General features: G+C 43.3%; 1 protein-coding gene across 3 annotated transcripts in view; it reads right to left on the bottom strand.

Moving 5' to 3' along the window:
* MORC4 (MORC family CW-type zinc finger 4) overlaps positions 1 to 14,477 on the bottom strand; it is a 50,718-nt gene extending 36,241 nt beyond the window's left edge. For 2 of the 3 annotated variants that reach the window (XM_019949553.3, XM_019949554.3), the window contains exons 1-5: positions 14,139 to 14,477; positions 13,948 to 14,020; positions 7,819 to 7,951; positions 2,034 to 2,251; positions 1,133 to 1,280 (exon numbers count right to left, since the gene is read on the bottom strand). In XM_019949553.3, coding sequence (XP_019805112.2) covers positions 1,133 to 1,280; positions 2,034 to 2,251; positions 7,819 to 7,951; positions 13,948 to 14,020; positions 14,139 to 14,240 — 674 coding nt within the window. In that variant the 5' untranslated portion in view covers positions 14,241 to 14,477. The remainder of the gene's footprint in view (positions 1 to 1,132; positions 1,281 to 2,033; positions 2,252 to 7,818; positions 7,952 to 13,947; positions 14,021 to 14,138) is intronic. The other variant, XM_073799426.1, reaches the window with a different exon arrangement.
* Between the last annotated feature and the right edge of the window lie 11,979 nt (positions 14,478 to 26,456).

The following is a 26,456-nucleotide window of genomic DNA, read 5'->3' as shown; positions in this document are numbered from 1 at the left end:
CATTGCATTCTACATTGCTCTCTTAAACGTTTTCAATGTATTTTGAAATAATATTAGCATATTAAAGCCTCGGAGAAGTCCTGCAATAAAGCAACATGGTAAGCTTTGTTTAAGCCAGCTTTTTCCAAAGTTCTTGGACCACAGAATCCTTTATTTATATAACACCTAGTACCATATAACTGAGAAACAATATGCAAAGAAAAAGTCTGCTTATTGTATTTAAATCACTGGAAATGGCTCATGAAAATGATCCTTTATAATATAAATTATATTACTTGAGGTTTTCGCAGTAGGACACAGGAAGATGTAAATTACCTTACTTTTTTTCTTTTTAATGGAAAGTACTTTCTATATAAACCAGCATGGTTTTTATCTAAGTTTTACCCAACTAAGAAATGAGGCAAAATATTTGACCTATGGAGAAAAAAGAAGAATGAATATATCTGCTCCTCTGTTCTATTAAACATAAGAGTAACACCTCTATTTTATATTAAAGATTTTTAGGTTTCAGTGGACACTGTGTTCCATTTAACATGGCAAAGTTAAACAAATGACATACCCCAAAGTATTTCTAGGTTATTTTATTAGCTCTAAATACATAACCTGAAGCCAGCTTCATTATAGTTCAAATGTATCTGCTTTGAAGATTTTTCCACTTCTAATCCAGCTACTCTGAAAACAGTAATACAGAGGTCCTTATTATTTATACAGAGGTCCTTATTATTTAAAGATTGTGTTGTGCTTTGTTACCCTAATTTCTCCTTCTCTTACTTCATTTTCACTGCAAATAGGTAAAATAACTACCATCGACCTATCTCAAAACAGTGTCCGTGAATATAAAATAGATATTTATAATGGATTCTGAAGATTTTAGAATAATGTTGAACTGTCTTGATGGTAATAGCTTCAGGATATGTATGTAGGTCTCCACCTTATCAAGCTCCACGTTTTACCAATAAGAAGCACTGTCTCAAACAGAGCTGTGGTTCTAAGAAAGTTAAGGATAGGTTTGCAATGATATACAAACATGTATCAAAATTTATCTACTCTGTTTCTCTAGAGCGATTTATTAAAATATGCTTCATCATACTGCTTTTGCTTATTAGAATCTATCACTCTTGGAATACTATACCTGCGGATGTTCCAAATGAGAACACGAGTGCCTTTTTTGCCTGGGATGGCATCAAACTGGGACAGCAGGTCATTTTCACTGTTGAAAATTGAATAGTTCAAGATGGCTTCTAGGCTGGGCAAGGAATCCTCAGTAATAATCATTTTTTGTAAAACCAAGTATAGTCAAAGAAAAATTAATATCTTAAGAGGATGCTATCAGTCAGGAAGATTTGCCTTTTGGGTTGCCAGTTTAGACAAAATATAGACATATAGATATAAAGCATGGGTGTTACTGCTACAGAAGAAAGGAAAGGGGGGAAATGCAGAAAGGTTGTAGAGACAAAAACCAAAATCAGTTACGCCTGCAGAATATAGCTTCAAAGATATAATATAAATTAAGACAGTCCTATACTTAAGAAATAGTTCAAAGGCTGAATTTTTCAACTCTTTGGAAGCAATGAGTTCAAACTTTATTGCTATACTGCCTGCGTAAAGACACCTGGTGTCTAACAGAAATAATAGCTTGTCCAGGTATAGAAAAGTGAGCTATTCAGCTGTCAGATAAGCTGATAAATAGTATGTTTCTAGGAGAGTGACGCAAATGTAACTACCCTTAGGGGGAAAGAAAAGAGAAGGCCCTAGGGAACTTTACCACAGGAGTGGTGGGAGTGGGGAGATAGTATATAGATCAAATCGCCTAACAGTGAAAACTGCAATATAATTCTAAGATTCTGTCAATGATCCATTTATTTAAAAAATATTTAATAGGGTGAAATTCCAGTTAAATTTAAGACACCTGAATACCTCTTTAAATATGAAAACTTTTGATAGCTGGATTCGACCTGTAGAAAGAGGTTTCTATCAGAATAGTCAGATAGGACTAATTTTTAACTAACATTTTCCATTTCCAGAAAGGATATTGTTTTGCTGGTTGAATGGAACAATTGGTACAATAACTGCTTGGGCCTGGACACATTCCAGATAGGTCTGTGATAGGAGTCCAACAGTGAGAGTACCCCCATTCTTGGTGAAGACGAGAGCGTCCTTTCCTAGTCGCATGGAGCCTGACTTGAAACCATTACCAAAGACCCCGATGGGACACTGGCTCTTCTTTATTACTTTGTCTGTAAAGCCAAAGCTGTAATTATACAAGAAAAAAGAAATCAGAAAGGTAAAAAGCATCCTAAGATAGGTAGGCAGAATGTCTGGCTTTCAAATGAAGAACACTTATGAAAAGTCCTTCCTTTTTTCTTCCTTTCGGTATTTCTGGGCAAAATTATTAAGTTAAAAACATAGGAAATAACTACAGGGTAATGGGACCGATTTTCCTGTGTGGTCTGTGTGTACATAAACGCTTCCGCTACATTAGAGTCACACTTTATAAAACGTAAAGGCGGCCTCTTTTCATTCACAGAGAGAGCTGGAGAAGGCCATGGGGCAGCTGCCTTTCTTGTCTAGATAAAATAGCTGTGATTGCTAATAGTAAAGTTAGGGGAAGATGAAAAGGGTGGTTATCTCAGAGTACACCCTAGAGAGGGTAACAAGAGTACCAGATAACTGGCACTAGCACTAGTTAGAGGTACTAGGCTAGGCATCCCTAACCTGGTCATATCACTCTCTAGAAATCTGAAAGTCAGAGGTTATATATCTTGACAATTTCAACTATTCACTCAAAGGATAACACTTCCAGTTCTTACCCTCTGCTCCATCTGCTGGGACAGTTCATTGGAATGTGGCCAAGGGATAAAAATAGGTAGTTCTGCCTGTGAATATCAGCAAACAGCTGCAGTATAAAGTCTCCCTTGTTTTATTAAGGGCCTTTCACGGAGCCACCTCAACAATCTCTGTAGCCCCTTATGATCAGCTTAATCTGGGAGCCAGATCCTTTCCCTTTCTTATATTTTCCATTCAAACACACAACAAAATGACCGAACCAAAAAAAAATTAAAGATATGACATCTAGAAAATGATTATTATCTTCATGTATCTTCTCTCATTACAAATGAAACTAATTTTTTAAGGATTAGTTCTCTCTAGATGGACTAAGTTTACAATGTTGTACACTACCATTCATTCAATAAATATTTACTGAGTACCTACTATGTGCTGTGCATCATGCTAAGCACTGGAGACACAACTGTTAGTAAAAGAGACATGGTTCTTGCCCGCATGGTTTACAGTCTAAGGAAAGATTTCGTATATTACAGATTAGATGCTTCTCCAACATCAATAAAATAGATGTTCTACCTGCCATGGCTGAGCAGCTTGGCCTTGGCTCTTATTCTTTTAATTGGGTTGAGGTGCCTGATTTCAACTTCCTGGAGGCCAGGGTTTGTGTTCACTTCCTGAGGAAGGGGGACCACCTTTTAATTTTCTATTTCAAAGTGTTAAACGATAACATCATTGTGTCCCTCTAGAGCAGACACTTTATAGGAGCTTTGTGTATCCAACAAATAAATCCTACCACATAAAAAGGTAATTTCTAGGAGAGTAGTTCCTTTGAAAATACCAAAAGAGCATTGGGCTTCTGCAGTCTATGGGTCTTAGCATTCCAGGAAGTAAACTTAAAGAAGTTGGTAAGATTCAGGCATTCCTTTTCCTCCTGTGGAAGAATTACCTAAAAACGATAGGGTCGTTAGGAGGGTTAAATGATACACTGTATGTACAATATATTACAACTTATAAAGTAGTATTCAAACTTTAATTTTAAACTAACTCTAGAAGTCATTCTGAGAATTGTCATGTGCTATCCTCTACCTCTACTTGAGATCTAATGTCATATCTAAAACTCAGGGCTCTTCATAAACAGTAATGTTACCTACCATGTGAAATGGATCTATAAGGTTATTTGGACTTAAACCTACTCTAATGCCACCAAAGCTTCAATTAGGTGCTCAAGGAGAAGTGGTGAGAATAGGGAGACTATATTACTCCCTTAATTTCCTTACCTTTCTGGCCTGTTCTGCCATCTAGCGTCTCTTTTTTCCTTTGTAACTATAAACTTTCATTGTGTTATGGTTTGGGGAGACTAAATGACTATATAAGGTTGAGAAGATAAGTAGTGGGGCAGGGCCAGAACCAGAAATGGAAAAGGATGAGAATAATGAGATGAGAGGAGCTGGAAGCTCAGTATGTTGGTGTTGTTATGTTACCCTTAACTCTTCCCGTGTGTTCTTTTATTCCACTTGCATTCCCATATTAGGTATTCTATTTAACTGAAAATCGCAGAATAGATGCCAGATACCAATCAAATAACTATCTAATATAAAAGCCTTCACAATAAATAACAGAATGGTAGGAACGTATCTTATATAGTTTGGTTAGACAGGTGGTTTCTCTTCATTAAGTAAGTCCTATTCTATCCTCTCGTGTAATAGATAACGGTGTTTACACACCAAGGGGGCTCCTTGAGTGGAATCCAGGAAAATAGCAGCTTGCTCCCAAGTTCCTTAAAATGTCACGATTCTAGAATCTAGAGGGGTAAATTTAAATTGGGACTCTGATCCATGAAAAAAAAACCTTAGCAAATTCATGGACATACAAGGGCAGGTACTGCTGCTCCCTAAATATACTGGTGATGTAATATGTCGTATAAAATAATGAAAGAATGCTAAGCACACTGTTATTCTCTGGCTGTTGTTTTAGAAGAACAGAGCTACTAGGAAATGCACTTCTGATCAGAGGTAGCAAATACCTTCAATCCATGGATCTGTGGCTGCTTTTAATCCTTGACCTTTTCCAACTTGCTGAAAATGGCAGCTGAATATATAGACTCGTTGGTTCACACCCTATCCCCCTAAGCTAAAGAGAATTAATTATGGACCTTACAGAAATTTAATGATAGGCTTTTTCTTTTTAACTTGATTTTCATGGGATTCTGCATTTATGGGAGAAACTGTTGTTTCAGTTACATAACTATTTTATTAGCCTGAAAATATAAGAGTAGCATAAAAAGTTGGAAAATGTGAATAAGATTATAACAAATGTTACAGGTCAAATAGAATTTCTGTAGGCTTAATAATTTTGCATAGTTACCTATTATTTTTTTCCAAATACAAAAATAATATGCCTCCAAACCACAAACAGAAAAATTAATATACTTAATAATAATTTTCAAAGTTACCTCTAAAGTTCAACTATTTTAAAACAAATTGTGGTAAGTGGAATCCCTGGCTGGAAGTTAGAATTGGACTAAATAATCTCTTTTAAATAAATGGGACCTTCTAACAGATTCAAGTTTATTTTAAGATATGATCAGAAATAAAATCCAACACATATAATTATACATAATCCAGGACTCATTTTAAAAATTCTCTAAAATTGATCAGACTTGTGGCTGCCAAGGGGGTGAGGGGTAGGGAAGTATTGGGAGTTTGGGATTAGCAGATGCAAACTATTATATATAGAATGGATGGACAACAAGGTCCTACTGTATAGCACAGGGAACTATATCAATACCCTGTGATAAACCATCATGGAAAAGAATATGAAAAAGAATATATATATATATATATATATATATATATATATATATGTATAACTGAGTCACTTTGCTGTACAGCAGAAATTAACACATTATAAATCAACTATACTTCAACAAAATTTTTAAAAATTCTCTGAAATTAATTTTCAAATATGAGGAACAACGGCCCAGCTTAAATTAGTGGGAAACATATTTGGCATGATAATGCCAAAAAACCCTATGGCTGCTGTAGTTCCTGCCTGATTTTTGGGACCAAAACATCCTTCGTATCTGAACTCAAATGTCATTTCTTCATGATAGCCTTTTTTTTTTTTAAACATCTTTATTGGAGTATAATTGCTTTACAGTGGTGTGTTAGTTTCTGCTTTATAAAGAAGTGGATCAGCTATACATATACCTATATCCCCATATCTCCCCCTTCTTACGTCTCCCTCCCACCCTCCCTATCCCACCCCTCTAGGTGGTCACAAAGCACCGAGCTGCATGGTAGCCTTTTATGATTCCACAGACTAGATTAGATCCCTCGGCTATATACCCTCATAGAAACTATACTCTTCCTTCATAGCACTTACCACTAGTGGAATAACCTATGTAGTTGTATTACTAGTCAATTATTTTATATCTTTCTCATTAAACTGCCAGCCCCTTGGCAATAAGGATCATGTCTGTCTGGTTCACCACTTTATCTCCAGTGACTCTCACAAAAGTGCTCAGTAAAAATTTGTTGAAAGAATCTGGAACAAAAGTTGCTGCCATTATTTTGAAACCATCCTCCTCCTTCCTCTTGCCTTGTAATTGTAAGCACCAAATCTCACAGATGTAGTTCTACAGACAAAATAGAAGGTAGTAAGATTTGTCGGGCCCAGTATTTGACACCCATGTCACCGGGATAAGGTGTGGGGGGAAGGAACCAATAAGAGGATAAGTGATTTTAGAAAAAAAAACTAGTATATACAGAATTAGACACATAAATATTTTGGTTCCATCCCATCTAAAATCCTCTTTTTCTTTATATAAAATATTAATTTTAGGAGATAAAAGTGAGGCTGTAAGTTTAAAAATAGGGCCAACTCCATACCTTCATCAACATACTGGCCGCATTCTTATCTCACTTCTAGAAGCTTTCCTCAGATATTCTTCTAATTATAAGGATCTGAGACGTAAGGTACACAGATTGCTGAGTGGTAAAACATAACCAAATTTATAATTGGTTATGTCCAAATTTCACTTCTTTTCTTTGGTGGATCAAAGGGATTTCCCTACAAACAGGGTTATAGAATTAGAATACCTTCAAAGAGAACTACAACCAAATGAATTTTTTCCGTTTTTATAGTTCAGAGCCCTTTCCCTCCTCCACAGAACCCCTCCACTGGTACTCATGCTTCACACGCTAGTTCAGGAAGCCTCATGGAGAGTAATCAACCTCATCTGCTAAAAAAAGGAAGAGAGAAGGAAGGAGTTGAGGAAACACTCATCTTTTACTGAGTGATATGTGAAGATGATAAAGTACAAACTTACATTCTTAACTACAAACCTTTTAAAGTAATTAAATGAACTGACAGTGGCAAGAGAAATCTGTTATCACCAGCTTCAGCAGTTAGAAAAGAGAATTTCCTAACCTTGTAATTCTACTGCAAAACTTTCAAAGATTATGTGTATGATGTCCTCTATTTATCTTTCGTGGGGCTTGATTATACCCAGGCATGTTCATGGTTCAATCCATAAATTGTTCCAACGCCAATACTCCTGAACTAAGAGTGAATTTAAGTTAATATAAGTTTGCAAAGGTCTTAGACCAGTGAAGACCTCCAGGTTTTTACCCATGCTGTTCTTTTTGCGGGGACTCTCATCCCTTGCCCCCCTGCTTCTTTACCTCATTGAATTCTACTACTCACCCCTTAGATCTCAGCTTAAATATCACTTAATCTAAGAGGCTTTGCCTGACCTCCTGGATCAGACTGGGCTCCCCTGATGAGTTATCTCATTGCATCCTATACTTTTCTATCATTTTTTGTTATGATTATTGCTTGACTGTCTGAATTGCCAGCTAGACTCTAAGTTCTGTGAGGGCAAGAAGAGTGATTATTTCATAACCTGTGTCCTGGCACATAACAGCAGCTCAATAAATATTTGTTGAATGAATAAAGGGAAAGGAAAATTATTAAGCCTTAAATAGAGTTCATGAACTCAAGACAAGAGAAAAAGAATGAAGACATCTTTACCTGAGCATTCGGTGTAGTTTATGAGGTGTCATCCCACATCCATCGTCAGTAAAGGTCAAACAAGATTTATTCTTGACCTCCTCAACATCTATGAAGACCGTCCTGGCGGATACATCTGGATCTACAGCATTATCTGCAAAAGGTAGAAATCTGTGATATCAGATCTCTTTTTCTAATATTCTATTAAAAGCTCTAGTTCAGTGCCCCTAAGGCATAGAAACTGTCCTTTATTCCCTTCATGTGAATGTCCCAGAAGGGAGCAGGGAGCATTAATGGTATAGGGAAAAATAGGTATGATGGCAGATGGGTTTATGAAGCTGATTTCTAGATTTCATATGATGACTGATGTGCAATCTGCTTTCTCTCTTCAAACTTCAGAGATTGTGGGAAAAATAACTCCTCCATATACCAAGCATTTTGCTCCATTTTCGTCTTATCCCTTCTTGTCTTTTCAGCCACTTTACTGCTCACAAACGTATACAGTAAGGGGTGATTATGGAGAAGAGTTGAACCTGCAGCTTTGGTACAAATAGATACATACCACACGCGTTAGAGTTTATTGTGAAGATTTTATCTTTTACTTTCTTTTTACATCACCTCCTCCATTGAAGAACACAGATATTATCACCATCCTTGTTTATAGCCTAAGAGGCACTGAAAGAGTTACAGGTTAAAAACCAAAACACTAACTGCCTGCCTAAATCCCAATGATCGTAGTAAGCATGCTTAGAGGAGTGATTCTGCTTAGGCGCTCTGTAATAGTCCTGAAGGTGAGGCTGTTTACCCTCATTAAATGGAGAACATAGAATTAGAGTAGGAAATATAAATACAGAAAGTTTCATGATTCTTTCTGAGTTAGGTCTTCACAATAGGTTAATTATTTAAGACTCCAAAAACATCCAATATAGCCATATTCTAACATATGTGCCATATCTACAACCCCAGGGGGTGCCATTGTCTAATAGCCACATCTTTTTGCCACAGGTGCCAGTTTACATAATTGTCAGTCACTAACACATGTGGTACAAAAGTCTCATTAGGGCTCACTGGCCCAAGTGGGAGGGCAGTCTGTGCAATCTGTTGGATAGGTTCCTTAAGCACTCCTGTCTTTACTAGCTGTTTAATCAAGACAAAGACCTTCCCTTCCACCTGTTCCCCTTTCCCTGGGATCCTACACTGATTTACTAATACCATGTGGCTGGGCTGAGGGATCCGGGTAGGGTTCTGGTTGTGTACTCGTCCCACTACCAATGTTCAGATCATGGCATTTCTCTACTGGGAACATCCCTTACAAGCAAGAGAAGTATCGCACATATTCAAAATATCAGTTTTTATAACACGATTAACAGTATCAGTTACAACCACTTAAATGTGTGGAATGTCCATCAAATAAAACAAGACAGATTAATTTCAAGGGCCACAATGGTGTTGCCAGAGTCACTGATAAAGCTGTCACCAAAAAGTCTTAACAGCAGAAAGGCATCACCGATAGCCCCAGAAGGGGGTTAAAAGGTCTGATATAGTCAATCTTTAAGGACTAGGTGGTGCCAAGCCTTGTGGCACGTGGTAAATCGAGTGGGTCAACTTCTGGCAGGAATTTTAAGTCTGACATGCGATAGTGGCTTTATCAGAAATACAGTGTTTTACTTTGTAATAAGAGGCAGCAGGTTTTTTTTTCTTTAACTGACAGAAGGATTCAGCATTGTGAAGCTGCCTACATTGTTCCAAGAAACTACTTGGCAAGCAGGCCCTGAATTGTTTTAGAACCTATCAATCACTCCTACTGGAAGAAAGCCAAGGCCATTGAGACTGATACCTTTAACTTGTCAACCAACAGGACATCATTTCTACTTTGGAAACTTTGGACATAGAGGAATTTTTTTCTAACACTCAATGAACATTCACAATTCAAACATATAATACATATCAATTCCAATTCTGCATTTATAAAACTGTACATTCAATGAACCAGCTTGCAGGCCTCTCACCAAAAAATCACTTTTATTTTTTCCCTTTTTACTGTAAATTTCACCCAAACTTTACTAGGTATTTTTTTACAGAAACATACCAAAGAGTTTTAATACAGGCATTTCAGGAGTTACAAGGTAACGGCCAGGAGCAGCTAGACCTTTTATCTCCTTGGCTGGAAGCGGGTGGAGTATGGGGGTGGCATGCCAGAGGCCAGGGTCAGCTGAAGCAGCAGGGAAAGAGAGATCAGCAGACAGGCCAGCAGCAGTAAGCACAGCTTTGCACTTACTTTCAGTTTTAAGTGGCCTTTCACTTGGCCTCAACAAATGAAATTGTAATAATAACAGATTGGCCTCAATAAATGAACTTATAATAATAAGGCACCAATCCGGTGGCTGGCTTCAATCTTACCTCTTTTAACCTTCCAAAAATTTATCAACACGTAGCATATGCTATCAAATCCTAGGGAATCTATCTTCTCCCATGGCCCAGCCCATCTAGCCTGTGAACAGGTAGGGCAGTGAGAGAACCCCTATTCCTCTCCCTTGGCCCACCACTTAGGTGAGAGGGTAACAGGGAAGACCCAAATCTGACTACATGTTGGATCTGTTTCTTTTACTTTAACCTTTGCTTTCCACTGCTTTTGTTCACTAAAAGGATACTGTCTATACACAATGGGCTGCCTGGGGAATCCTGCCTCTCTGCCTGAATGTTAAACCAAAGTGCCTTTGTTCAGGGAAGCATCCTGACCCAGTCCACCTGTGGATGGCTGCAAGAAAGAAGAAATTAACACATCCCTTGCCCGAGACTGGCCATTCTAGAGGATATTTGCAAAACCTATGGCCTTTTCACTTTACCTCCTCATCTCCTCCCCCCTTCTGTTCTATAAAAGATACTGGCATCCAAACCCTGATAAGATGGTTCTTTTGACACCCTAGTCCACCATCTTCTCAGTCGGCCGGCTTTCCGAATAAAGTCATATTCCTTGTCTCAACACCTCGTCTCCTGATTCACTGGCCTGTTGTGCGGCGAGCAGAGCGAGCTTGGACTTGGTAACAAGAGCTACACTACCAGGTCCTGGGATGTCTTTATTCCCTAACCTGGCCCACACAACCTCATGTGCCACCAGATCCCAGTAGTCTTATCTCTCGTAACCTGGCCCATGCTACCCTCAGTGGGAGAACTCTAACTTCCCTCACCCACCACTTAGGCAAGAGCATGAGAAACCAGACCCCAGGGACTCTATCTTATCCCCTAACCATCTGACCCCTGGTCTTCTAAAATAGCATTGTAACTGAAGCTTCATAGCTCATCATAACCCAGGAAGCAATGAGAAAGTGTCCCATGACAGAATCCTTGGAGAGACAGGATGGCGAGTGGGAGATGGCTTTGACGCAGCGCTTCCTCCCATGCCCTCCTGTTGCAGCGGAATAGCCTATGAGGATCCTCTAAGGTTGTCAGGGCCAAGCTGCAGCCCTACAGACATCCTGCAAGTATCTAAAACTGTTCTTGTCTAAAATTAAAGTCATCATCTTCTGATACAAGGCTATTCTTCTTCCTGTTTTCCCTCCCTCTCTCTCTCTCTCTCTCTCTCTCTCTCTCTCTCTCACACACACACACACACACACACACACACACACACACACACAGTGTCAGCATTCAAATGACCACAAGTTTGAAATTTCAGTCATTTTTTTGTGCTCCCTCTCTCTTACCCTATACATCCTTAGGCTCTCTTACACCTTGCTATTGAATATTACTATTCCCATTGACACTTTCTTAGTTTACAGAGTTTATTCCCTCTCATCTGGATTATTTCGATAACCTCCTACCTCGTCTTTCAAAGCCACGTCTCTCTTTTCTCCAATTCATCTTATACAACGCTGCAAGATTAACTTTCCTGAAGCACAGTTCTGATCATGACATTCCCTTGCTCAGAAAACTTCAGATTAAAAGCTCAAATACCCAAGCCTCCCAGTCACATTTCGGTCCCAGCCCACCTTCCTAACTTCATTCCCCGCTTGGTACTTGGAGTAAAAATGTCTGTGTTTGAGTCCTGGGTCTGCCACTTACTAAACACACAATCTTGGAAAAGTCAATTAAATTCTCTGAGCCTCTGTATTCTTATCTGCAGGATGATAATAATGATGATGATGCTGTCTACCCCAAAAGGTATAGTTAAAAATGTATTTATGAAAGCTCTATGTAAACTCTCTAAGGACCTATAGCTTTGACTATTCATGAACTCCATGCTCCAATTAAACTCAACTACTCAGTATTCTTCATGCCTTTGTTCATGCAGTTGTTCCTTTTGCCTGGAATGCCCTCCCCTCCCCACACCCATATCCACATGTCCCAATCCTTCAAATCTCAGCTCAAATGTCACCTCTTCTCCAAAGCCTTTCCTAAACCTCCTCTTCCTGGTAAGCTGGAAGTCATCCCTCCTTCCTCTGAACTTCCACAGCACCCAATGTGTCTATCTTTGCTGATATATCACTTTTTATCTTGCAGTTATACAAAGAATAAACCTTCTGTACATGTTTTGTCTCCCCTACTAGAAGATGAACCTATGTTGTATTCATTTTTGTACCCACCACAGTGGCCTTGCCCACAGTGAGTGCTCAATAAATATTTATCGAATGAATGGTTCACCAGAAAATTAATGCATAAGTGGAGGAGAAAACTATGAAGGAAAACCTAAAATGAAAGCTTCGGATTACCTGTTAACACTTTGCTCTCCCTTTTCCCTATTATTAATATGACCACAAATAGTTGTGATTTGGTTTTAAAATCTCTGTGTTTGTATGTATGTGTGCAGGGATGTGTGCGTATGTATTGATATATAATACACGTGTATACTTGCACTTATACGGGTCAGCTCAGGCTAGAATTAGGTTAAGTTAACACTTAAGGCAAAAATCATATATATTCAAAATTACAAATGGAACACTTTTTAAATCACCCATAAAGTTCAGTACACAGTACAGCATAAGTGCATATGGTTTTGCACAGTGCCACTGTGAGGGAACAACACATTTCTGTCTCTCATTTCCCACTAAGCAAATTGTTACTTTTTCCTCTTTTTTGTAAGTTGCATGCACTTATATCGCATTCCACTATGAGTTTCCCTCAAGGCATGGTGCAAAACCTTAAAAATATAGTCCCTGTTCTCCAGGATTCAAAACGTGCCAATGTCACTTTTCCCCTTTCACCTTCTAATGAACATACATATTGTGAGCATTCTGTGTTATGGTCAAACTAATCATCAAAGCTCCCCATCACCCTTCCAAATCACTCTCCTGACCATCTCCTCCTGCTGCCCACTGACTTCTCGCCCAAGGCAATCCACACTGCATGGTCACAGCGATTGCTTAAGTTGTAACTGGGGCTCATCTGGGGAGCTTTGAAACCATTTTCAAGATTTTGTTCTGTGCTATCTTGCCCCATAAACATCTCTCCCTAATTTCAGCTTTTGAAACATTTGCAATGTGCTGCATTTTGTCCAGGAATGTTTTTCTTCTTTGCTTTCCACACAGTATTTAGCACACTGCTGCAAAAGCTGGTGTACTTGGCTTCAAGGGATCAACTGAAAACGCTTTAAAAGCAAACATCGGTGGAGCGAGAGGTTAAGTGCTCAGTATTCATTCCAGCGGTGTGAGGGCGCTCGTGGACCGCGGACCCAGCCCTCCGCAGTCGCAGGGAGCCAAATGCACTCGTGTCATCTCCTAAGAGATGTCCCATCATTCCCAGACTCTCTGGTCCCAAAAGTTAAATAACTCCGTCTTCCAGACCTTTCTTCATGCCCCTTTGCTAGCTTGGCGTCCTCCGTCTGTCGCCGGCCCCCGTGGAGCCCAGCTGCCTCAGGGCCCGATATTTTTATGCATCTCCTTTTGATTATTAACTACGCTATCCTAAAGTGCCCGGAACATCACGAGCCAGAGAGAAAAACCACACTGGAGTCCTAACTCTTAGGACACACCTTGTTTCTTCAGCTTAATCCGCGGAACCTCGTCCCTGGCGACGGAGCCGGGGCGGGTCCCGACGCCCCCACCCCAACCCCCGCCCGCCCCGCGCGGCTCCGCACATTCCTCTCGCGTCCGCGGCACCACGTTGGCACCGCTGCCTCGGGCGATCGCGGCCAGGCCCGCCCTCGCCACTCACCTAGCAGCTCCGCGATGGCACTGAAGGGTCGCGTGTGGCTGCTGGAGTTGCTCTGTAGGTAGCGGGGGCTCATCTGGGGGCGAGAGAAGGTCCAGTCCCGCGTGAGGCCTCGGCCCGCCGGGCCCTCCCCGCGCGCCCCCCGCAGCCCCAGGACCCGCGCGCGCGTCCGCCCCCTCGGGCCCCCGACCTACCGTACTCAGGCGGATCCCAAAGGCCTGCGGGCCGCCGCCCGGCCGGGCCAGCGCGCTGCCCGGCGCGCCAGGGCCCGCGGGGGCCCCTCGGTACAGGAGCATTTTTTTGGCCGCCACGATACTCGTTCGCCGCCGCCGGACTCCTCGCCCGGCCGTCCCGGACTGGCCCTCGCTCGCTCCCGCTCGCAGCTGGCGGCGGCCGTCCGGGACTGGCCCTCGCTCGCTCCCACCCGCAGCTGGCGGAGGCGGGGCGCGCTCCAGCCACCTGTCCGGGACGGGAGGGGTGAGGCCGGCAGCGCCGCGCGGTGGCCCCGCCCTGTCAGCACCTCTCCCGACCCGCGACTGCTGGGCCGGCCGCGGGGCCGTACAGAAATATGGCGACCTCCTGACAGCCGCTCCTTGATCCCCGCCCCTAATTAATTCTTGGCGTTTGCCATAGGCCAGGCCGCCGAGCGGGAAAGCGGGGGGGAGGGGGCGGACGCGTGGGGAGGGGCGGGAATGAGGCGAGGGGAGGGAGAGGGTGCAGGGATTTCTGGAACAGAGTCCCAGTTCGGCGGTATGACTAACGGGCAAGATAAGACAAGTCTTACAAGTTCTAAAGACTATAGTTTTGCTATCTGGGGAGATAGCAAGCTCGCGTGATGGGCAAGCATTCGGACTATTTTGCCTCAAATGCCTCCAGAAACAGCCAGAACTTTCCAGAAGGCAATTGGCAAATCCACTTCAAAGCTTTGCAAGCGCGCAGGGAGGCTGTTTATAAAGGAGAAATTGGAATGCACTTAAATACCCCAAAGTAGGGAATGGGTTAGGTTATGCAGTTTCCATAAAATGGAATACTATGCAGTTCTTAAAGGCCGTATTTGTGGATGAAAATTTATTCATGTGGAAAATATTCATGAGGGAATTAAGGAAACAGGTCACCACATATTGTGTAACGTGATACCTTTTTTATTGGAAAAACAAGTACATTTATACATACATATGTGGACACACACACACACACACACACACACACCCTACAATGAGAAACACCTGAAATGATATATTTCAAGATGATATCTCCAGGTCTGGAATTATGAATATTTTCCCTTTTTTTTTCTTGTTTGTATTTTCTAGTTTTTGTACTATTAAACATACACTTTGATTACAGAGAAGAGATTTTTATTTATTTTTTAAATATAATGTTCCCTGGTACAGATGAACCATTATTTGACCATTCCTTTGTGATATTTCATATTGTTTTCCATTTATTTATTTTTGGCCAATGAAAAAAGTGCTGCCTCAGACATCCTCATGTACAGATCATGAATTTCTGGTGCAATTATTTCTACAGAATATTGTTGTGTCTAATAGCATGTGTGTGATTTACTCTTAACGAATACTGTAAGATGGAGGCAACTTGCCCTCCCAGAAGCAGTTAGCGATTTTGCCACATTCATAGCACTACATAGCTTTGATCTTTCAACTTTCTGTCAATCTTTTGAATAAAAAATACTATCTCGGGCTTCCCTGGTGGCGCAGTGGTTGAGAGTCTGCCTGCCGATGCAGGGGACATGGGTTCGTGCCCCGGTCCGGGAAGATCCCACATGCCGCGGAGCGGCTGGGCCCGTGAGCCATGGCTGCTGAGCCTGCGCGTCCGGAGCCTGTGCTCCACAACGGGAGAGGCCACAGCAGTGAGAGGCCCGTGTACCGCAAAAAATAAATAAATAAATAAATATAAAAAAATACTATCTCCTTATTGTTCTAATTTGCATTTCCCTTTCAGTGTAGTTGAATATCTTCTCAAATGTTTATTGTATATTTATACCCTTTGAGCATTATTTCCCCCATTGGGTCCTTTGAATTTGTCTTTTTTTTTTTTTTGGCGTCTTAAATTTTTTTTAAATACCCAAAAGTACAAAGAATGATAAAATGAATTCCCAGGTACTTATTACTCAAATTCAAAAACTGAATCACTTTGCTGTACACCTGAAACTAACACAACATTGTAAATCAACTATATTTCAATTAAAAAATTTTAAAAAACTATCAGGGCTTTTCTCTATCTGCTTTATATATTCTTTTATTTTTTTATTTCTGTATTTTAGAGCAAATTTCAAACAGCATGTCATTTTACCCTATATACTTCATTGTCCTCTAAAAATATGGACATTTCTAAGATATACAGCCACAATGCCACTTTTGCACTAAACAAAATTCATAACAGTTCTTTGATGTTCTCTAATACCCAGCCATAGTCTGATTTCCTCAATTATCTCAAAAAATGTCTTTTTACATTTGGTTTGTTTAAATCTAGATCCAAACAAGAGGCACACATTGTACTTGGTTATGTGTCTTAAATCTACTTTAATCTAAAACAGTCTCCCCTCTTTTTTTTCCTTCATTCTATTGAGTTGTTGAAGAAATCAAGTCCCTTGTACTGTTGAATGTCCTACATAATCATTTGTCTGTTTACTTATTTTTGTTGTTACTTAGGTTGCTCCTCTCATTAGAGGAATAAAGTTGACATAACTATAAACCAGAAGTTGGCTCTAAAGCCTTCAGTAGATTCCAGTACAAAGTTTTTTAAAACAGGAATGCTCAGAGATGGTGTTATGTACTTCCTATTGCAACACATCAGAAAGTACAGACTGTCTAACAGTCAGTGGTGTTCAGATTGATGAGTGGGTTCAAGCAGAGGCAGCTTGAACGGTCCATTATAAAGTTTCCCATCGATCTTTTACTTTGTAGTTTCATCAATTGATGTTCATTGCCTGAAAAAAATATTTTATTAGGGCTGCAAAACAATGATAAACTAATCTCATCATTTCTTGTAATTTATTAACTGTACCCCTCTGTACAGAATTTCTCCTCATCAACCATGGCTATTTGGTTACTCTGAAATACAATTCCCATAGGAAGGGCAGGATAAATGCTTAATTCTTTACTTTTAATTGACAGTTCTTAAAGAGTTGGTGCCTGTGTTGGATACTGTGATGTGCCAGCCCATCGCCCATTTCAATAAAGGACTTTTTACCTGAGGTGCAGAGAGCACTGTTGGAAAGCTGCCTCTGTTAGCCCCTTCAGGGATTGCCGCAGGTACAGAGAGTTGCCTCACTCAAGGTCACAAAGTTTTCTGGGGCAGCGCACAGCAGTGACTGACCAGAGAAAGACTATAGAGGCTTGACCATCTCAGCTCAACTTGGGATAATTCGGAAGGGTCATTGTAACTCCAGATCTCTCTGTGGGGCTGGCAGAGGCTGCTGTTAGGCCTACGGTGCAGCCCAACTTTCCCCTCTGCCCAGGACTGCTCCTTCCACAGGTGTTATTCCAAAAGACATCTCTTAATAGGCTTCTTGCATGCTACATTCTGTCATAGAGTTGGCTTCCTGGGGAACTCAAATTACGACACTTGAAACTGGGTGTTATCCGGGAAAGTCAGCACTTAGATGGGATTTGGGAGCTAGATCGTTCACTGCCCAGTTGGCAAGGAGGACCGCATCACAGAGGGGTAGGTGGATCACAGATAGCCCCCTGCCACAAGGTGGCAGTCCTATTACTGTTAAGACTTTCACCGGGTGGTGAATTGGGTTGGTATACTGGTAGAAGGGGAACATATGATCTGGTGTGATATATCAAGTATTTGAGAAACAGGGCGAAAGAGTAGCTATAAGACCAATTGAATTTGGTGGTTATTGAGCTCCAAAGAAGATTAAATTCCCAATGGAGACAGGTTTGCTGTGCCAAAGTCAGGATGCTTCCTGGGAAAGCATAGGACCCTGACATACAGTTTGGGGATATCTAGATGGATGCCACAAAAATCTTGAATCCCCAGATTTCCCTGAACCCTCTGAGCCTGTAGAATTGGCCTGACTTCCCTACTAATAGTCTCCCCACCCCTTACTTGGAGATGATGCAGAGCTTCTTCACCACAAGACAAAATGTACCTTCACTTCCCCTCTTGGCCACTAGGCCTATAACAAGGGTTAAGGCATAGCATGAACATGCTAGGCTTGATAAGGGAGGAAAGTAACTATGCCCCCAGGAGCTGCATGGCCTAGCCTGCATAGATCGGCAGGACCTAGAAAAGTACACATAACATTGGATTCTGAGATCGCTTGATCAAGGGAGCTAGACTATAAAGTTGGAAGAGGAGAGTTTATCAATGTAGGAACACTCCCCTGGAAAATAGGATTTAATACCCTGGCAAGGACCACAAGAGGTGGTGCAAACTCACTACTAGGACAGCTCCTACAGGTATAGAAAACATGATGATCCACACTAAGTGAGGTCGAAATGCCAGCATTGCTATGGAAATAGTGGAATAAGGGATGAAAGGATTCAGAAGTGAGCATATTGGAGTGGACATACTGAAAAGACTGCAAAACGCAAACAGAAAGGCACAAGATACACCATTTACCACGGCTCTGAGAAGCATGCGGCTGAGAGGGCTACCGGCACCACTAAGAAATTCAGTGGTGGTTCTCCTCTGTAGGTTCAGCCTGTCCAGAGGAGAGGCCATGACAGTAGGCTCACTATGGCAGTGGTCATTGTAGAGCTCTGAAAAGACAGAGACCCTATGGCTGAGCGTAACCATCAGAAGTCAGGTGGGTGCAATTATCATAATGAGTGCAAGGTCGGCAGAGAGGTTGGTGGAGAAGTTGGTGGAGAAGCCCAAGGAGCCTGAAGTGCAGTTATGGAAACCATAAGTAGGACGTGGCATCCTAGGGGAAGGATAAATGAGCAGGGACAATAAGTGTCCATTCTGTGGCCTTCATCAAAAAATCTACAAACAATAAATGCTGGAGAGGGTGTGGAGAAAAGTGAACCCTCTTGCACTGCTGGCGGGAATGTGAATTGATACAGCTACTATGGAGAACAGTATGGAGGTTCCTTAAAAAACTACAGAGAGAACTACCATACGACCCAGCAATCCCACTACTGGGTATATACCCTGAGAAAACCATAATTCAAAAGGAGTCATGTACCAAAATGTTCATTGCAGCTCTATTTACAGTAGCCCGGAGATGGAAACAACCTAAGTGTCCATTGACAGATGAATGGATAAAGAAGATGTGGCACATATATACAATGGAATATTACTCAGCCATAAAAAGAAACGAAATTGAGTTATTTGTAGTCAGGTGGATGGACCTAGAGTCTGTCATACAGAGTGAAGTAAGTCAGAAAGAGAAAAACAAATACTGTATGCTAACACACATATATGGAATCTAAAAAAAAAATGGTCATGAAGAACCTAGGGGCAGGACAGGAATAAAGATGCATACCTACTAGAGAATGGACTTGAGGACACAGGGAGGGGGAAGGGTAAGCTGGGACAAAGTGAGAGAGTGGCAAGGACATATACACACTACCAAATGTAAAACAGAGAGCTAGTGGGAAGCAGTCGAATAGCACAGGGAGATCAGCTCCGTGCTTTGTGACCACCTACAGGGGTGGGATAGGGAGGGTGGGAGGGAGGGAGATGCAAGAGGGAAGAGATATGGGGATATATGTATAACTGATTCACTTTGTTATACAGCAGAAACTAACATACCATTGTAAAGCAATTATACTCCAATAAAGATGTTAAAAATAAATAAATAAATGTCCGTTCTGGTGAGGTTTTAACCAGCACCCTTCTGTCCGGACCGAGCATCCGTAATCTTCCTTGCACAGTGACCGCTGCCATTTCTCCCTCTCAGCCCAGCACAACGCTTGTGAAAGCCTTGTTTGGCCCTCGCTCTTATTTGGCTCAAGTCTTGGAACTTCTAAAAATGCCCATTTCCTGGCCTTCTTGTAAGGCCTGTGGTCCATCTGTCTCGCTTGCTGGGGGGCATTGTGAACGCTGCCCTAAGTATTGGCCTGTTTACTACTTGGGGGATTTGATATTTAAACAAAAGCTTTGTGTCTTCCCAAGTACTTGGCCCCCTGATTGTTAACTGGGGTCAGAGGCCTCCTCTCAGCCCCTCTCCAGCTCCCCAAGACAGAGGCGCGATCCGGAGGGGCCCAGGGAACTGTTGAAAGACCAGGGTTTGGTCTCCTTTGGGCCTTGCTGCCACTGTACAGCGATAAGCAGAAGCAGCAAAGGAATCTGTACAAATTCCATCACTGTGGCTCCACCGGGCTGTAAACAGGCCATAATGCGAGGTTGCACATACTTCACCGCCAAACAGGCTGCAGTGGCAGCCGACACACGGTGAGGGAGGACTCCAGTGAGCAGATCCTGCCGGTGGCCACAGCATAGGTGCCAGTTGTGAACCCCTGGGTCTTGCTGCAAAATGAAGAGCAGGAAATGCATTAGCAGGGTGTGGTGGGCCCTCTGAAAATCCCTAGCACGCCTCTCTGTGTCTTGGGGCAGAGCTTTAGTCCTCAAGGCCAGCCTCACCTGGTCCAGGGCCTTGGGTTCCAAGCCCTGAGCCACTGACGTGATCTCTTTTATCTCAGCCTGGTCCAGGCTGACTTCCCCTAGCCACTGTCCCAGGCAAGTGGAGGAGCCTGGAGGGGCCAGGAAGGCACCTTGCATTTCCTCCTGGCGGATGAACCTGTAACAGCTCTAACTGTTTGACGCACGCATGTACTCATTACCGTGCAGGGCACTCCTGGCGCACGAGGGGCATTTCTCCTAGCACCCTTTGACCCAGTCTCTAAGGTCACTTGTCCCAAATCCCTGGATGGATGTTATAGACAGAGAGAGCCTAAGAGGAATCAGTGTGGGAGGTCAGCCAGGTTTGGTAGAAATGTCGAAAGTCAGAAGACATGGGCTCCTGTCCCGAATCCACTGAATTGGCCTGTGACCTTGGGGAAGCATCACGGGCTGTGTTCCCAGGGAAATAGAGCGTGACACAGAGCTTCGCAGGCAGGAGGATTCTTGGGGAGCATCGTCAGGCTCAGTACCTGTGGGGAGTGAAGAAAGCAGGAGCGGGCAGAGGAGGAAGTTGAACTGTGATGCAGACACAACATGGGGAGCTCTGGAGCCGGCATGACCCGTCAGAGAGGTCCTAAGTTGTGGTAAAGGAGCCAGGGCTTTATGTCCCTGTGTTGGCCAGTCACTAGTTGCAGGCTGCCACCTGGGATGGGTGCACAGCCTTGGGCACAGTGGCTCTCTTCAGCTGAGGGTCATTCCCGGGGAGGGGCTGGACTGTGTGCTGTCAGTCACCAACAGGCCCTTCAGCTGGGGAATGAGGGCTCCAGCACGAAAGGGTAGGGGTGGAGCTGGGTGGTGCCCCACTGCATCCTTCCGGCAAGTTACTTCCCTGCTCTGGGCCCCAGTTTTCTCATCTGTCACATTCCAGCTCCAGGGCTCTGTGATTCCACCCCCTCTGCTCTTACCCCCAGGACTCCCCCTCACCGGGCCTCTTAGGCTACACCCAATTTAGCATCCCACCCCTGCTACAATGTTTGCAGCAGCTCCTCATTGACTATGATAAAGTACAAATTCCTTGGGTGACTTTCAAGGCCCTTCACAATCTAGTCCTGACCTATCCCTTCAGCCTCCATCCTCATTGCTTACTCTCCATGACAGATATTTTGTTTCTATCATGATTTCCCTGAAAACACTCTCCCTCCTTCCTCTGCTCTTTCAATAAGGATGCATTCGTGAGCAGGGTATAGCGGAAAGGGCTTTGGAGCCAGACCTCAACTCAGGTCCCGCTCTTATCAGCTGTGTGACCTTAGGCAGGTCACTCAAGCTCTTTGAGGCTCAGTTTCTTCATCTGGAAAAATGAAGACTTTTTTTTTTTGATGTCTTTTTCCATTTGTTTGTTGTGAGAAGCAAATGAGGTAACATATGTAAAGGGCCTACTGCAAAGCCTCTTCCCTTTGTTGAAACAGCTGAACGTAAATAACATCATCCAATGATTAGTTTCAAATATATTTAGAATGAGTAAATGCTGTATATAATTTGGTGCTTTCTCACTAATCCTTAACAAAAATCTAGTCACTCAGAATTTTTAGTCTGGTGCCAAGTAAATACCCAGCCTCTGCTCAGGCTGCTCCTGGTCTGCATCTTTCTCAGCAGCCTCTCTGCCTCAGTCATAAGAACACAGAAGCCTTTTTATTCTCTTGGCCAAGAGGCATCAGTCAGCATCACCTGGGAACTTGCTGGAAACTCACATTCTCAGCCACCACCACCCTAGACCTAACATTCAGAAGCTCTGCGGGTGGGCCCCGCAATCTGGCTTTTCCCAAGCACCCCTGCCCCAGGAGACTCTGATGCACGTTCAGTTTGAGAACCACGCCTGCTCTGCAGCCTGGGGCTCATCTGAGGCCACGTTCCCTCGGGCTTATCAGTGCTACAGATCCGTCTGCCACCCAGAAAGAGGGAGGCGTGACTTGGCAGGAGTTAGAGGACTCCAGAAGAGACCAGGCCTTTGACAGGAGGTCCCGGGCGTAACCTGTGCTCTTTGGCCACTGTAGGCTCCCCAGGAGCGGGTTGCTGAGCTCTGCCCGCTGAGCTAGAACCTCCTCCAGGGCACACGGGGCAGTGCCTGCCACTGGGCAAGTCTTCCCAGGACCAGAGACTCGTGACCTTTAAGCCTACTCAGCATAGCCCCTAAAGCAGTGGTGGTTCTCAAAGTGTGGTCCCCAGACCAACAGCATTAGTACCACCTGGGGACATGTTAGCATGGAAATTCTCAGGCCCTGCCCCAGACCAATAGGTGATTTTGATTCAGGTTCAAGTTTGAGAACCACTGGCCTACACTTTGCAAACGCAAACTAGTTTAACTTCATTTGCTTTTTCAGCTGCCCCATTCTCTCTACTTCTTTCTTCCTTACTACACGGAAGATAAAAAGGGAGACAAAAACATATTGATAGAGAGGATATACAAAACCCTGTTTCCTAATTAGAAGGAATTCCCTTTCCACTTTACTCTTTGAATTTACCTGTTCTGACCAGTCATTTCAAATAGGACCCATGGGTGGTCTAACTCGATTTACATTTAGTACTTATTTCTCCAATGGCTTGTTGCTAGTGGTAAAAGCTTTGGCACATGAAGTAGAACATTCGGAATACAATATGAATAAGCATTTTTGAACAGAGATTTAGTTTCATTGCAGCCACTGGCATGATGTGCTTTACAGCTCTAATTTCAGTTCCAGTTGTGAAGACTCGAGAAAGGCAAACAGATTTCAGAAAATAAATAGATAAAATAAAGGGCAGAGGTGGGAGAGATATACGCTCCAACTGTCATATCAATTAGAGATCTAAATAGATCTAGAGAGCTAAATTAGGCAATTTTATAGCCAGGGGAACAGGGAAACACAGTGCTGGAGCATAATTAAACTGTGGAGCCCTCACCGTGGAAGGAGGGGGCTGGAGGACAGCAGGGTTGACTGAGGGCCTGGATAGGAGAGACCAGGGACGGGAAGGGGCTCTGAGGGAGAAGCCCAGAGGGCAAATTAGGGCCAGGGGCTCAGACCTATGGGCCAGTGGCACAGAGGACTAAAGGACTTCCCTTCCCACAGTGATGGCTCCACAGAGTTCTTGCTGGGAGAGGAATCGGCACTCCCCCACTGTACCTGCCAGTCCGAGGGAGGCGGCAGGAGCAAAGTGCTAAATGGGCCTCCTGATCTCCCTCCCAGCGCCCCCAGGACTGCCCCCCACCAGGTCTGTGCAGCTCCATCCCTTTTCCCAGTTATGGGGAGCGTGGCCGCTTTCCTCCAGCTCAATGCCAGGCATAAGCCCTTCCTACAGAAAGGCACTCTCCTTTCTGGGCTTCGTTGGCTTTTAAGTGAAATCTTTCTCCTCCTTTCTCTTCCCAGGGTCTTATCAGAGGCCTGAGCGGACCTGCCCCAGGACTGCTACCTCGGTCAGCACAGAGCACACGTGTGCTCTGTGACTGTGATTTCCATGATTTCCATTTTCCCATCGTGACAAACCTGGGCCTCACGCCTCCTGGCTCCGACCTGACAAGAATCGCAGAGCATCCCAGGGGAAAGGAGAGGGCAGCTGCAGCTACCTGGAGGGGCAGGAAGGGGGCACCTATGGCGGGGGGGCCGGCTCTCCAGACCAGGCAGGAGTGTGCCGTTAGCACCCGAAGCTGGCTCTCCCTGGACAGCTCACGGTGCCAGCTGGCCAGCGTGCCAGTTGGTCAGCTGTGAGTCAAGGAGATGTGGTCCCTGGGTACGTGGGGTTCAGAGGGCAGAAGGCACTTGTCTAACCTATGGGCGAAGGACTAGATGAGTAGCTTGTTAGCTCACCCAGGTGGGGCTAGTCCCAGGTGTGTGTGTGTATGTGTTGCGGATGGGAGGTACTTAAATGGTATGATACACAGGGTTATATGCATTTGTCAAAGTCATCAAATGGTACACTTAAGATTTGTACATTTCGCTGTATGAAAATGTTACCTAAAACAGGAACTGTAAACAGTGATCTCTAATGCTATGCATGCTGAATTTTTCCAGCAGATGTGTCCTGATGTTTGCAGCTTATGTTGAAATGCATCCAAAAATTAAATGGCTTGATACATGGATAGAAGAACGGATAAATATGCAACAAAGAAAATATAATAAAATGTAAAATTTAGAATCTAGCTGGTGTCTACGTGAGTGTTAACTGTATCATACTTTAAACTTTTTGTAAGTTTGAAATATTTTCCATAATGGAACAGTGGGAAAAATAATGTTGTATTTGGCATGGAAGTGTGGAAGTTACTGTCATTCTTAATGATCCAAGCATGCAGAGGTGTTAGACTCTGTCACAGCTATATATATATATATTTTTTTTTTTCTGTATGCGGGCCTCTCACTGTCGTGGTCTCTCCCGTTGCGGAGCACAGGTTCCGGACGCGCAGGCTCAGCGGCCATGGCTCACGGGCCCAGCCACTCCGTGTCACAGCTATATTTAATTCACCGATCTGACCCTTAGGGAAAAAGAGATAAATCTTGGAAAATGACAGGCTATTGTAAATTCAACCAAGTAGTGGTCCTAACCTCTGCCACTGTGCTAGATGTAGGATATTTGCTAAAGCAGATTAGCACAGGCTCAGTCACATGGTATGCTGCCATTAATTTTCTGAATGTGTTCTTTTCTACACTATTCAGAAAAGAGGATCAAAAAATGCTCAGATTCACATGGGACAGACCACAATGTACATCTGTGATTTTGTTACAGGGCTACGTTGACTCTCTTGCCCTTTGTCGTAATATAGTCCGAAGGGATCTGGATACCCCACAGAACATCACACTGATGCATAAAGAAATCACGTTAATCAGTCTGGATGAGCAAAAAGTGGCTTGCACATTGGTGGCCTTGGTGATAGACAGTCACAACACGGGAGGTAAATGCTATGATGATTCAGGGGCTTGTCACATCAATACATTTCTTAGGTGTCCACTAAGGTTAGGGGCACACTGAGTAATCCCATCCAAGGTAAAGGACAAATTATGACACTTTGTACCTTTCACCACAAAGAAGAAAAGTGTACTATCTGCTTGGCCTTTTCAGGTTCTGGAGGCAGTATATGTCTCACTTGGGAATACTGCTCTGCCACATATGCTGGATGATGTGAAGACTGGCAACTTTGAGTGGAGGTCAAAGCAGGAAGTGCTCTGGAGCAGTCTACACCAGAGTGCAAGCAGCCCTTTTACTTGGCCCTGTGACCAGAGTACCTTATGGTATTAAAGGTCGTAATGGTGGGAAAAGCTGCCATGTGGGATTGATGGCAAATCTCATGGGATAATCACAGTGCAGACTCCTGGAGTTTTGGAGAAAGGCCATGCCATCTTCAGAGAATTATATGCCTTTGAAAAACAACTCCCAGTGTGCTGCTGGGTCCTGGTAGGAACAGAGCAAGCTGATCATGGGACACCAGGAGAGTATGTGGCCACAGCTGCTCATCATGAGCTGGGTTCTGTCTGACCCACCAAATCCTGAGGGCAAATGGGCCTAACAGGAAGCTCTTATAAGGAAGTGATAACTCCAGCACAAGCAGGACCGGAGGAGTCAAGTAGCTATATCAGCAGGTGGCCCAGACTCCCATGTCATCCACCACTATTTCACTAGCATCTCTTCCTACGCTCACACTTATGGCATATGGGAATATCCCTCGTGACCAGCTGACAAAAAAGGAAAAAGCCTGAACTTGGTTCATGGGTGGATTGCTATGGCGTGTGGGTGTAAGCTGAAAATGAATGACGGCCACACTGCAGCCCCACCCATGATAGCTTTGAAAGAAGTTGTTGAGGAATAACTCTGAAGGGCCATTCTAGTTGAGACTATCTTTGGGCCTGCAACACAGCTCTACTCGCTCTGCTCACTCCTGCTTCCTTCTTCTCCCTTCCATAGGTGTTGATCCAAAGGTTAATTAATATGCTGCTTACTAACACCATCTCAGA

This window comes from Tursiops truncatus, chromosome X (assembly GCF_011762595.2).
Source record: "Tursiops truncatus isolate mTurTru1 chromosome X, mTurTru1.mat.Y, whole genome shotgun sequence".
Lineage (NCBI taxonomy): Eukaryota > Metazoa > Chordata > Mammalia > Artiodactyla > Delphinidae > Tursiops > Tursiops truncatus.
This window is presented reverse-complemented; position numbering and strand designations above follow the sequence as displayed.